Raw genomic sequence first — 13,201 nt, 5'->3', positions numbered from 1 at the left:
ACATACAAGACATTTCATTTTCATTTTCTTTACTGTATTGTTCCATCGTTGGGAAATTCGGGTCGCTTCCCCCTAGTGGAAAGCTGGCAGCAACAGAGTCGCACTACCCAGGTGTATGCATGTTTGGGTGTATTCAGCCACCTGCACTTATGGCAGAATGACCTAGGTCTTTTACGTGCCAAAGTGGTGACACAGGGGTAAAACATGAATACTGTCTCTGAGTCTGCACATAGAGTTGCTCCGTGTCTGTCCCGGTGTAACACGAAATTTTTACTCCAAGAAAAATTTACTCCGGAGTAAATATTTCGTACGAAATTCTTACTCCGAGTACACTTTTCGTACGAGAAAAGAACTCCCCAAGGCACGAAAAAATTACTCCCTCCACGAAATTTTTACTCCCCATTTTTTTCACTTCCAGTAAAAATCTCGTACGCAAAAATGGGATGCGGGCGAAGGGATAATGCCAATAAGTGATCTCGCGCACACGAATGTCGCGCTACCCTCCTTCCACCCCTTCCACCACCAAGAACTAACAGGGGACAAGGGAGTAAAAATATCGTACACCTGGCATAGGAAGTTAAATTGCTCGTGTTGAGGTGAAGTAATTTATTCGTTATTTATTCGTCAGGGGAGTAACATTTTTGTACGAAATGTTTACTCGGAACTCACCTGTCTTGGGGAGTAATTTTCTCGTGTAATGGGGGAGTGCTTTTTTCGTAAAGGGAGTAACTTTTTCGTACGAAATGTTTACTCCGGAGTAAAAATCTCGTGGGAGTAATTTTCTCGTGTTACACCGGTCCGGATTCAAACCTGTGATCCTAGGATCACATGTCCAGGGCTCTACCAACTGAGCTACCGGGCCCCAAAGACACAAGATTTGATTACAACCACGTCCAGTACACATGAATGTTGCTCGGCTTATGAGTTCATTCAATGCATAATACATTCAACCACAACAACAAAGCAGAGTGCTCACCGAACAGCGCAAACGCTTTCTTTTATTTCACAGTCAAACAAATATGAGCCGCTTAAGACTAATCGCCCATGTACATCCTGCCATTAGTGTAAATGTAGGAACATAGCCATAATTATATATTAGTTGTTACTCAAGCAACGCGATCCTCCACTTTTCTCACGAATTATCACGATCGTTCAGCTGTAGTCAAAAGAACAACAGGGGATTCTTTCTGAATGTGGTGCTCCTTTCACGCTGCAGTGATAGGCGGCCCTGGTCAAGTATGTCCTACATGGAGCCCGAAGTTGATTATTAACACGAAAATAACCAAGAATGCATCCGATCCCCCGAAAGCGGCGTATGGCTGTCCAAATTGCGGAGTAAAAACGTTCATACACACGTAAAATCCCACTCGTGCAAAAACCACGATTGTACGTGGGAGTTTCAGCCCATGAACGCAGAAGAAGAAGAACAAGTGTTTTTTTTACCAAACATTCAATCAATCAATCAATCAATGAGTCTTATATCGCGCATATTCCGTGGGTACAGTTCTAGGCGCTCTGCAGTGATGCCGTGTGAGATGAAATTTTATACGGCCAGTAGATTGCAGCCATTTCGGCGCATATTTACCTTTCACGGCCTATTATTCCAAGTCACACGGGTATAGGTAGACAATTATTAACTGTGCCTAAGCAATTTTGCCAGGAAAGACCCTTTTGTCAATCGTGGGATCTTTAACGTGCACACCCAATGTAGTGTACACGGGGGGGAGGTTCGGACACCGAAGAGAGTCTGCACACAAAGTTGACTCTGAAATAAATTTCCGCCGAACCTGGGATCGAACTCACGCTGACAGCGGCCAACTGAATACAAATCCAGTGCGCTACCAACTGAGCTATATCCCCGCCAAAGCTTCGTGAGAACTTTGTGAAGTAGACTTCGCGAAGTCGACGTCGCGTGATTAATATCGGGCTTAAGACTCTTTTCACATTAGAACTGAATGTCTTATGCATACCTTTATTTCCACCGGCACGGTTGGCCTGGTGGTAAGGCGTCCGCCCCGTGATAGGGAGGTCGTGGGTTCGAACCGCGGCTGGGTCATACCTAAGACTTTAAAATTGGCAATCTAGTGGCTGCTCCGCCTGGCGTCTGGCATTATGGGGTTAGTGCTAGGACTGGTTGGTCCGGTGTCAGAATAATGTGACTGGGTGAGACATGAAGCCTGTGCTGCGACTTCTGTCTTGTGTGTGGCGCACGTTATATGTCAAAGCAGCACCGCCCTGATATGGCCCTTCGTGGTCGGCTGGGCATTAAACAAACAAACAAACAAACAAACCTTTATTTCCGGCAGTCCATCTGTGAGCGTGTGTCTGTGGGGATTTGATCTTAGGTTTCATCATAGATTAGTTTGTTTATTGTTGAGTTTCACTACTTTTCACCACCATCACCCACCTCTTTCCACCCTTCTTTTCCTGTCCTCGTGCGTATTTTAAAACATAAACCGATACAGAAAAGACAAAGTTAGACCAAACTGAAAGGAATAGAAACACACCAACAACGCAAAGGAAACAAACAAAAAATTAATAAACTCATAAACACAACTCATCTCAAAATATATACCAAATCCGACCGATCTTTCAGCACAATATCTTACCCCAAAAGCCGCATAGGCACTGAAGATCTGAGAGATAAATGCATATTTTTCCCCATAGAATGAGCTAATAATGGAGGGCTAAGGGAGAATTTCTATTCCACTTTATGCTAGCTTCGACGACAGAAAGGATCGGAGAGACGATCAGAGAGAGAATGTCGAATAGGGATCAATTTACAAGCCCTCCCGAGAAATAGCAGATCGCTTTCGTAGCTATTTTTTCTTTTGGAATTTTTTGTGTTTTTGTTTTTGTGTTGTATATATATATAAATATATATTTTTTTATTGAACCATGCTGTATCAGCATTTCCTAGCTGAACAGCTATTCGAGATAGCTCAACCGGGAAACTAGCTGACAAATATGAAAGAGAGGGGGGGGGGGAGAGAGAGAGAGAGAGTGAGAGGGAGAGAGAGAGAGAGAGAGAGAGAGCGAGATATATATATATATATATATATATATATATATATATATATATATATATATATATATATATATATATAGAGAGAGAGAGAGAGAGAGAGAGAGAGAAAGAGTGAGAGAGAGAGAGAGCGAGAGAGAGTGAGAGAGAGAAAGAGAGGGAGAGAGCGAGAAAGATAGAGAGAGAGAGAGGGAGAGAGAGAGAAAGAGAGCGTGACAGAGAGAGAGCGTGAGAGAGAGTGAGGGGGGTGTGAAGAGAAGAGGAGAGGGGGAAAGAATATAAGAAATAAAATAAAAATTATCACACGCTGAGATATCGTCAACATGTCGGGCTTCCCACTCGCCTTTAAACATCTCTAAAAACAAATGCTGATCACTGATAAACAAGTCGCGTAAGGCGAAAATACAATATTTAGTCAAGTAGCTGTCGAACTCAGAATGAAACTGAACGCAACGCAACGCAGCAAGACCGTATACTCGTAGCATCGTCACTCCACCGCCCGTGGCAAAGGCAGTGCCCGTGGAATTGACAAGAAGAGCGGGGTATTCGTTGCGCTGAGAAGGATAGCACGCTTTTCTGTACCTCTCTTCGTTTTAACTTTCTGAGCGTGTTTTTAATCCAAACATATCATATCTATATATTTTTGGAATCAGGAACCGACAAGGAATAAGATGAAAGTGTTTTTAAATTGATTTCGAAAAAAAAATTTGATAATAATGTTTATATATTTAATTTTCAGAGCTTGTTTTTAATCCAAATATAACATATTTATATGTTTTTGGAATCAGCAAATGATGGAGAATAAGATAAACGTAAATTTGGATCGTTTTATAAATTTTTATTTTTTTTTACAATTTTCAGATTTTTAATGACCAAAGTCATTAATTAATTTTTAAGCCACCAAGCTGAAATGCAATACCGAAGTTCGGGCTTCGTCGAAGATTACTTGACCAAAATTTCAACCAATTTGGTTGAAAAATGAGGGCGTGACAGTGCCGCCTCAACTTTCACGAAAAGCCGGATATGACGTCATCAAAGACATTTATCAAAAAAATGAAAAAAACGTTCTGGGATTTCATACCCAGGAACTCTCATGTCAAATTTCATAAAGATCGGTCCAGTAGTTTAGTCTGAATCGCTCTACACACACGCACACACGCACGCACACACGCACGCACACACGCACATACACCACGACCCTCGTTTCGATTCCCCCTCGATGTTAAAATATTTAGTCAAAACTTGACTAATATAAAAAAGAGAGAGAGAGAGAGAAAAGGGGAATGGAGGTTGATTTTACAAACAAGAAAACAGTAATGAACGTCACGATAGCGAGTACAAAAAGCTAGTCAACGAAGAACTCACATAAAAAAATCAAAAGAGATTTAAATTAAGTACAAGTGCAAGAGAAACGAAAAGCTCTCCAGCAGAAGGGACATGTATCCACAATAAAATACAAAACCATAAAACGACCAAAGAAAACTGACAAGAAATATGAAAGAACAAGAAAGAAAAAAAAAAGAAAAAAAGGTCGAACTCAATTAAAATTCGAGGGGGAGACCAATTACATTCAACAAAATATGTCTTGGTGCAAAACACACTCACACACACACACACACACACACACACGTACAGAGTGAGGGCAACATGACCTGATTTCTTTACACACACCACACCCTACACACGCTCACATAAACGCACGCACGCAAGCACACACACGCACGCACACACACACACATACACACACACACACACACACACACACACACACACACGAACACACACACACACACACACACACACACACACACACACACACACACACACACACACACACACACAAATCAAAACAGAAAAAATATAAAAACCCAGTTGTTGTTGTTGTTGTTGTTGTTGTTGTTGTTGTTGTTGTTGTTGTTGTTGTTGTTGTTGTGGTGGTGTTGATGTTACTTACTTACTTACTGCCCGTTATGCCGGTTGGCATGTAGGGCAGCAACAATGGACTAGCCATAACACGGCAACCCTTAAAGGGTCAAGAAACATCTCTCTGTCTAAAAGGGTGTCTCTCTCAAAAGAAATTCCAGCCATAATATTACCGCAACCCTTAAAGGGTCAAGAAACATCTCTCTATTTAAAAAGGCGTCTCTCTCAAAAGAAATTCCAGCCATAATATTACCGCAACCCGTAAAGGGTCAAGAAACATCTCTCTATTTAAAAAGGCGTCTCTCTCAAAAGAAATTCCAGCCATAATATTACCGCAACCCTTAAAGGGTCAAGAAACAGCTCTCTATTTAAAAAGGCGTCTCTCTCAAAAGAAATTCCAGCCATAATATTACCGCAACCCTTAGAGGGTCAAGAAACATCTCTATATTTAAAAAGGCGTCTCTCTCAAAAGAAATTCCAGCCATAATATTACCGCAACCCTTAAAGGGTCAAGAAACAGCTCTCTATTTAAAAAGGCGTCTCTCTCAAAAGAAATTCCAGCCATAATATCACCGCAACCGTTAAAGGGTCAAAAAACAGCTCTCTATCTAAAAAGGCGTCTCTCTCAAACGAAATTCCAGCCATAATACTGCAACCCTGAAAGGGTCAAGAAAACTCTCTCGATCTAAAAAGGCGTCTCTCTCAAAATAAATTTAGCCAGAATACAGCAACCCTTAAAGGGTCAAGAAAATCCTAAACATCACTTTTTTTTTTAAACAGAAGTAGAAAGACCGCATGCCGGGCAATAGTCTCCTGTTCGCCCAGCGACCTTCCCCTTGACCCTGCTTGTGACCTCGATGTGTTATGCCCCCGCAAGAGGTACGGTACTCTCTAAGCACCCAAAACCTCAAAGAGAGATAACTGGCGGAAATCTTCCTATTGAAGTCTCCTGTATGACGGCTTACTAGTGCCAAAACCTCATAATTGTAATTATCAAGGGAATATTAGTAACTTTCCCTTGATAATTACCATTTTCACGTGTTAATTACTAATTTTCCCGGGAAAATTACTCATTTTTTGGGAAAAATTACTAACTTTCACCTGTTAATTACTCATTTATAGTTTTGGCTCCCTTCCTGACGGATTGCTCGTGCCAAAACTAAAAATTAGTAATTTTCGCGTGAAAATTAGTAACTAACAGATGAAAACAGTAACTGACAGCGTTAATTAGTAATTATCACGTGGTAATGGGTAACACCAGGTTTCGACACTAGTAAGCCGTCATACTCCTGTCCGCCCAGCCGACCTTCCCCTTGACCCTGCTTGTAACCTCGATGTCTTATGCCCCCGCAAGGGGAACGGTACTCTCTAAGCACCCAAAACCTCAGAGAGATAATTGGCGGAAACCTTCCTATTGATGGCTATGTTACACTCTCAGACCCTTGCAGATTTTCAGCTTGTTTGTTTGTTTGTTTGCTTAACGCCCAGCCGACCACGAAGGGCCATATCAGGGCCCGTATGCATGAACTAGAAGTAAGAAACACTGGAAGTAGAGGCCTCTTTTCGAAGTGGGAACTCCCGAAGTCAACTTTCTAACTGTTCACAATGCATGAACTGACTTGAGCGCCAAAGTAGTGACAGCGAGAGTATTAAGGTCAAGGTCGGGGAAATTGGGGGAATCCCTACTAATACGCATGCGCACGTTTCTATCAACATGGCAGTCAACAAAAATGGCAAGGCACGTGTGCCGCTCAAAAAGAAAGTAGACACGGAGGGGCGTTCTGCACCTTTTTCAGATGGTGAAATTGCTGTACTCTTGACAGAAGTGTTTTACGAAAGAACGGTTATTCTGTCCAAATTTCAGAACAGTCTAACTGTTAAACATAAAGACGCTGCATGTCTGGTCCAAAATTGCCAAAGAAGTGTCTCTCTCTCTCTCTCTCTCTCTCTCTCTCTCTCTCTCTCTCTCTCTCTCTCTCTCTCTCTCTCTCTCTCTCTCTCTCTCTCTCTCTCTCTCTCTTACGACACACGCACACACAGACAAACGTACACTCATGCACATACTGACACTATGACACAAGTGACACTGACGGCGGCACACATAAACACACACACACACCACACACACACACGCGCGCGCGCTCGCGCGCACACATATACACACACACACGCACCCATACACGCACGCACACAGTCACAAACAAATAACCACACACTCACTCTCTCTCACTTTCTCTCATTCTCTCTCAATCTACACTCATACACACACTGAAACTATGATAACACAAGTGACATGTCACACACACACACACACCCACACCCACACATACACACACACACACATACTCACCGTTGTGACACACATATACACACGCGCGTACAGTTGAAAGTCAAGACATGATATGATTTTTTCAAAGCATAGGAAGGTTTCTTTTGCAAATGAATAAAATTAACACAGAGGCAAAACCCGGTTTTTGCAGCCGGAATGCAATTGCGGAGGCTTAAAAAGGAAAAGATTAATAAAAAAAAATATATAGCTCCCGGCAGAACTTGAACCCGGAGCGAATGAACGAGAGTCCGGAACCGTTACCACTGCACTATGTTACTCGTGTAGAATAGAGGCATGATGAAAAAAGGCATTCTGAGTTATTCAGTCGTGCTGGTTTGAAAGCTCGCCACCTTCGCCGAGCGACTCGAGCACGTTTTTTTCGGTCAGTAACTGATCGAACTGTCGCTTTTGAGTCACTCTGTTTTAAGCATTTCACCTAAATTAAACAAGAATGTCACAGTCCGTGTCTATGGTGCAAGGTAGGAGACCGTCTCATTGTAGCCAAGTTACGACAGTTGCTCGATTGACGCATTTCACGTCTTCGATATTGTGTCTGAGATCATTTCCCAATGAGCTGCCTTTAAAAACGGAATGTCCTGCAATTGTAGTATGCGCTGGAGGTTTCTTTTGGATGGGTAAGGACCCTTGAGATGCGATATCGTCGTATAATTATGTCAAGCGAGAGGCCCTTGACATTGGAAGTGGGAACTTCGAAAGCAAAGTTGCCAGCTACTCGGTATGCACGAGCTAAATTGAACGCCGAAGTAGTGGCTTCGAGAGTTCTGAGGTCAAGGTCGAGAAAATTGGGGGAATCCCAATTAGTGCGCATGCGTTTGTAAACGGTAGGCTTGGTGACCAGAAGAAACAAATCTCATCGCGAGTTCGTAAATGGGCAAACGTTGATCGCGCTGTAGCTTTTACTATAATTGTTGTTTTTAACTGGTTGAACGAAAGCTGTGATGATTGTCCTTAAATAGAATGACTGTCTATAATAATGATTTCGTTGACCAGAATGTTGGGGACAATAAAAAAAAAGGTTGTTTATGTGGTAGCGAAGTCGGTTAACTTAAAACTCTTTTTGTAGTGTTTTTTTTAATGATTGTGTATCGGTAAAACTGCTGGACAAAAATAGTTTGGTCAGAGCGAATGTTTGTGTTACTGGTAAATTTAAAAAGGCAGAACTCCATTTTTTGGGAATCAAGATATAAGGTGTAGTGAAAAGAAGATAAGTTCAGCGAATTTCATATTATTTGAGAAAATGTGTGTCCGAATTTTTAAAACAGAAAAAATTTTGTACTTAGGTGTTTGTAAATTACGTTTGTCCTCGTTAATTGTGAAGAGGATGTATGTTTATATAAAGTTCAAAGTCAAGATTGGATTTTTGTAGCCTACGTGCGTGTGTGCATGTGTATTAGACATAATACATAGACATAGAACACTTTATTATCTCAATTACGATAAACTCGGGTGTGGTGAATCACAATAAACAGCATAAAACGTAAGAACATGAATAAAATATCAAGGCGCAAATATAGTCAGCTCATCATAGTGTGGGGAGTGGGTACACACACACACACACACACACGGCACGCGCGAACACGCAAACAAACGTATGAAGGAACAGACGCACAATTATACCCGCACGCACGCACACACAGGCAGACAGGCACTCGCACAAATACATACACACACACACACACACACACACACACACACACACACACACACACACACACACACAGATAAAGCAATGACAAAAAAATAGCAGAAACTTACACTTCAACACTCGAACACACACACACACACACACACACGCACACGCACACAAACACACGCACGCACGCACACAAACACACACACACAACACACACTCTCACACATGCACACAACGACGCCCATTTTCATAGAAACACAGTAACCCCCTCGTATAAGCGGGAATGAAAGAGTGGTGGCCAATGACCCAGAACAAACAAAAGTCAAAGCTGGCAACTCAGGTTTGTATTCAGGGAAATTTGCACGAAATGCATGCAGAAGATACGACTTTTCCCTCTATTTTCTCTCTTTGGGAGCGTCAGCTCGGTTTGACATGAAAAACTGAAGAAAAGCCCTGCCTTTTTGCACTGAGAAACTGTGGAAGTAGCGTGTTTACTACTGGGTCTGGCTGTAGTACATTTACCCTCATTTACTTCCTCGTTAGCTTCCAAAGTAAACTCTTTTTTCGTCCCATGCATGCGAAAGTGAGGATGTACTTCCGATGTCACTCAAAACTTTAGAAGTAGTCGCAAAATACCCTGAGTTACTTCCTCGCTTTGCTTCGAGGTAAACCCTTTTTCCGGCCCATGCATACGAAAGTGAGGCAAGTACTTCCGATGTCACTCAAAACTTCGGGAGTTGTCGCGAACTTCCCCCATAAGCATACGGGCCCAGGGCGGTGCTGCTTTGACATATAACGTGCGCCACACACAAGACAGAAGTCGCAGCACAGGCTTCATGTCTCACCCAGTCACATTATTCTGACACCGGACCAACCAGTCCTAGCACTAACCCCATAATGCCAGACGCCAGGCGGAGCAGCCACTAGATTGCCAATTTTAAAGTCTTAGGTATGACCCGGCCGGGGTTCGAACCCACGACCTCCCGATCACCGGGCGGACGCCTTACCCCTAGGCCAACCGTGCCGGTCAGATTTTCACTACGTGCAGCGTTTCCAATCATGCTCAGAAAAAAACAACACTCAATTTGTTTCTTCAACAGGCCTTTCAAAGCTTCATATTTCAAGAGTCTGATGGCGAGAACAAAATAGAAGAGGAAATGGAAAAACAAAAACAAAAAACGACCCAAAAATCCATTAAATACGATTAACAAAGTGTCGAAAATATTAAGTATCGGTATTCAATTTCACCAAATTCCATGTTGCATTCATTGCTAAGTTTGAGAATCCCTGTTTTCTTAGATAAGGAAACTCAGCGCTGCTAAGAGCTGGTGGGAGAAACGAATTTTCTCGAAACACGTTCGGGAAAATTGTGCCCGGAATTGCATTTCCGGATCAGTGTTACGTGGACACTCCTTCATTCTCGCGGTGTTTGCCGCATCAGATAGTTTTTGTTTCTTTTCCTGTGTCTTATTACTCGTGAAAGCGCCCCCAGCAATTTGTGGCCGGACTTCCATCTCCTGATCCGCACTGAATAGCTTTTTCAGCTTTTTTTTTGTTTTTTGTTTTTTTTGTCTTCACTGTTCTTCTTCTTTCCTCGTCTCTCTCGTTGAGCGCGAGGTCCGCCCATCCGCACGCGCACACACGCGCACACGCGCACGCGCACACACACACACACACACACACACACACACGAACGTACCCTTTACCATGACTCCAATGCATCTTCTTTTACAAAGGATTAAACCCACAGTGATGATTATTTTGCAACACTTGCATAATTATGTCGCTAAGATTACACCCAAAGACATCAGAAATGTCGTGGTTTCAAAACGGACATTCCAAAGAATATGGAATTAATAGTTCTGGCTAAAAAGGTAATATAGTTACATTCAAAAGAAGAAGAAAAATAGAAATTAAGTGCACTTCAAACGGCAATTCAAAACAACATAAAACTAAATGATCATAGTTACATATAAAAAGAAAATGGTTACACTCAATGAAATCAGAATGTGTGTACATTTCAAACGGAAATTTAAAGAAAATAACATCAAAAACATTTAATTTGAAACCTGATAACCAAAGGGAAGTAAGCGCTCTAAATGCATACGACAGAATTATGCAATGGAGTAAGCGAGAGTTATCCGCAACCAATGTCCTGGCACCTGTGAGAATAACACGCATTGAAATGAACATGCACCTTTCATCCAAATCTAAATCAAAATTAATGTTAGTTCTTTTGAAACGTGAAAGACCGAAGAAACCGTGTGTGTGTGTGTGTGTGTGTGTGTGTGTGTGTGTGTGTGTGTATGCATGCTGTTGCTATCTGTTGCTATTGTACATCGCCGTGAGCTCTGGTGAGAAAGGGCGATTAATAAGTGTCCATTATTATCATTATTATCAATTACACCCAAACTTAAGTTTTTACTTACCTGAATATCTCTTTTCGTCTTCCTCCTCTGCCCCCTCCGTGATCTGGTATCCTCCGTCCTTCCCTGTGTGTCGCCCCGCCCCCGCCTCCCCCGAACCGTTGACACCCCCACTTCCATCCCCGGGTGGATCCGCCTTCAATCCAAGCGTGTCGTTAAGCACGGCGTCACGCACCAATGGCTGTGCATCCATGGATTTGATCAGATCCGGTTGGCTGACACACTCGTTGTTGGTCTTTGCTGAATGCGTCACTTTCTGACCACTAATAGCTTGACCATTTCCTCCACCACCGGGAGTTTGGGAATCAGTCAAGGACGTTTCCGTGAAGTACAAAAACACTCCTATAGAGTTCGAACCGGAACCGGAATGGGAACCAGACCCTGAACCGGAATGAGTATTGGATCCTGAGCCAGCATTGGCACTACCTGAACCGGAATCGGAATTCTCATCACCGGGCGGAAGGTTTTTGTGCTGGATCTTTTGGAGCTGGTAGCACGAGGTGGTCTCAGGCGTTAAGACTCCGAGCTTTTCTAAGACGTCTATCAAGAGGGCGTAAAGCTCCGGGTCCGTGTAATCGTCTATGTCTGGAATGACGAGGCTGGTGTTGTCAGCGCCGGGGAATATTTTGTGTAGATTTTTGTGAGAAGAGCTGCCACCGCCCCTCCCTCCCCTCCCTCCTCCTTGGTCGCCTGGTGGTGGCGTGGCTGGTGTGGGTGTCTTGCTGTTGCTGTTGTCGTCGCTGAAGGCGTGTCCGATGGTGAGCAGGAGGTAGAGACTGGTGAGCAGCAGCGTAGTGAGTTGTGGGACGGTTCTGGTTGCCATGGTGATTAGTTGCATGGAAACAGGTCTTCACTGACCATCAGATCCGATGTGACTGAAAACACAGGAGAGAAAAACAAACATGATCAGATGTCTGATTGCAAACGACATGATTGTGTAATAAGGTAAGTGAGAGTTATTCGGAACCATTCTCCTGGCACCTAAGAGAATAACAAGCGCTAAAATGGACAAGCGACTTCCATCCTCAGTTTCGTTGTTTATCAGAACTCTAAACAGCGCTCTGCCTCATGTGTTGAACATTTGTTTGTTTGTTTGTTTGCTTAACGCCCAGCCGACCACGAAGGGCCATATCAGGGCGGTGCTGCTTTGACATATAACGTGCGCCACATACAAGACAGAAGTCGCAGCACAGGCTTCATGTCTCACCCAGTCACATTATTCTGACACCGGACCAACCAGTCCTAGCACTAACCCCATAATCCCAGACGCCAGGCGGAGCAGGCACTAGATTGCCAATTTTAAAGTCTTAGGTATGACCCGGCCGGGGTTCGAACCCACGACCTCCCGATCACGGGGCGGACGCCTTACCACTAGGCCAACCGTGCCGGTTTTTGTTGAAGATTCTCACATGATTAGATGATAAATCTTCAGAGAAACGTAAAGAACTCGACTCGCTGTTTTGTTAATCAACAAAACAAGATTAATTATGGGAACGTTTAATCATAGAAGAAACGAATAATTCACTGAAAACACACGAGAGAGAGAGACAAAACACATGATTAGATGATAAATCTATAGAGAGCCGTAAAGAACTCGATTCGCTGTCTCGCTAATAACAAAAAACAAGATTGATTACATGAATGTTTAATCATTGAAAAAACGAAACATTCACTGAAGCGTCGACCTGGTTCGCTTTGTAGTGGACGAACATTTTAATACCGTTATAACGAGACAATGACAAGACAGCAGAGATTAGCAGTCTATCTGTTTCAGACTTCACAAATCATTCAGGTAGGCCTACAGTCATTCTCTCGGTTGCTGCCGCCTGGTGGGTTAAGAGTGG

At 43.0% G+C, this 13,201-nt stretch overlaps 1 protein-coding gene across 1 annotated transcript in view; it reads right to left on the bottom strand.

The window, feature by feature from the left end:
* LOC138954468 (uncharacterized) overlaps window positions 1-12,741 on the bottom strand; it is a 16,466-nt gene extending 3,725 nt beyond the window's left edge. The window contains exon 1 of the mRNA XM_070326310.1: window positions 11,361-12,741. Coding sequence (XP_070182411.1) covers window positions 11,361-12,195 — 835 coding nt within the window. The 5' untranslated portion in view covers window positions 12,196-12,741. The remainder of the gene's footprint in view (window positions 1-11,360) is intronic.
* Window positions 12,742-13,201: the final 460 nt, after the last annotated feature.

The sequence above is a fragment of the Littorina saxatilis genome, unplaced genomic scaffold, assembly GCF_037325665.1.
Source record: "Littorina saxatilis isolate snail1 unplaced genomic scaffold, US_GU_Lsax_2.0 scaffold_1397, whole genome shotgun sequence".
In the NCBI taxonomy this organism is placed as follows: domain Eukaryota; kingdom Metazoa; phylum Mollusca; class Gastropoda; order Littorinimorpha; family Littorinidae; genus Littorina; species Littorina saxatilis.
The sequence above is the reverse complement of the archived record's forward strand: the minus strand, read 5'-3'. Positions and strand labels throughout refer to the sequence as shown.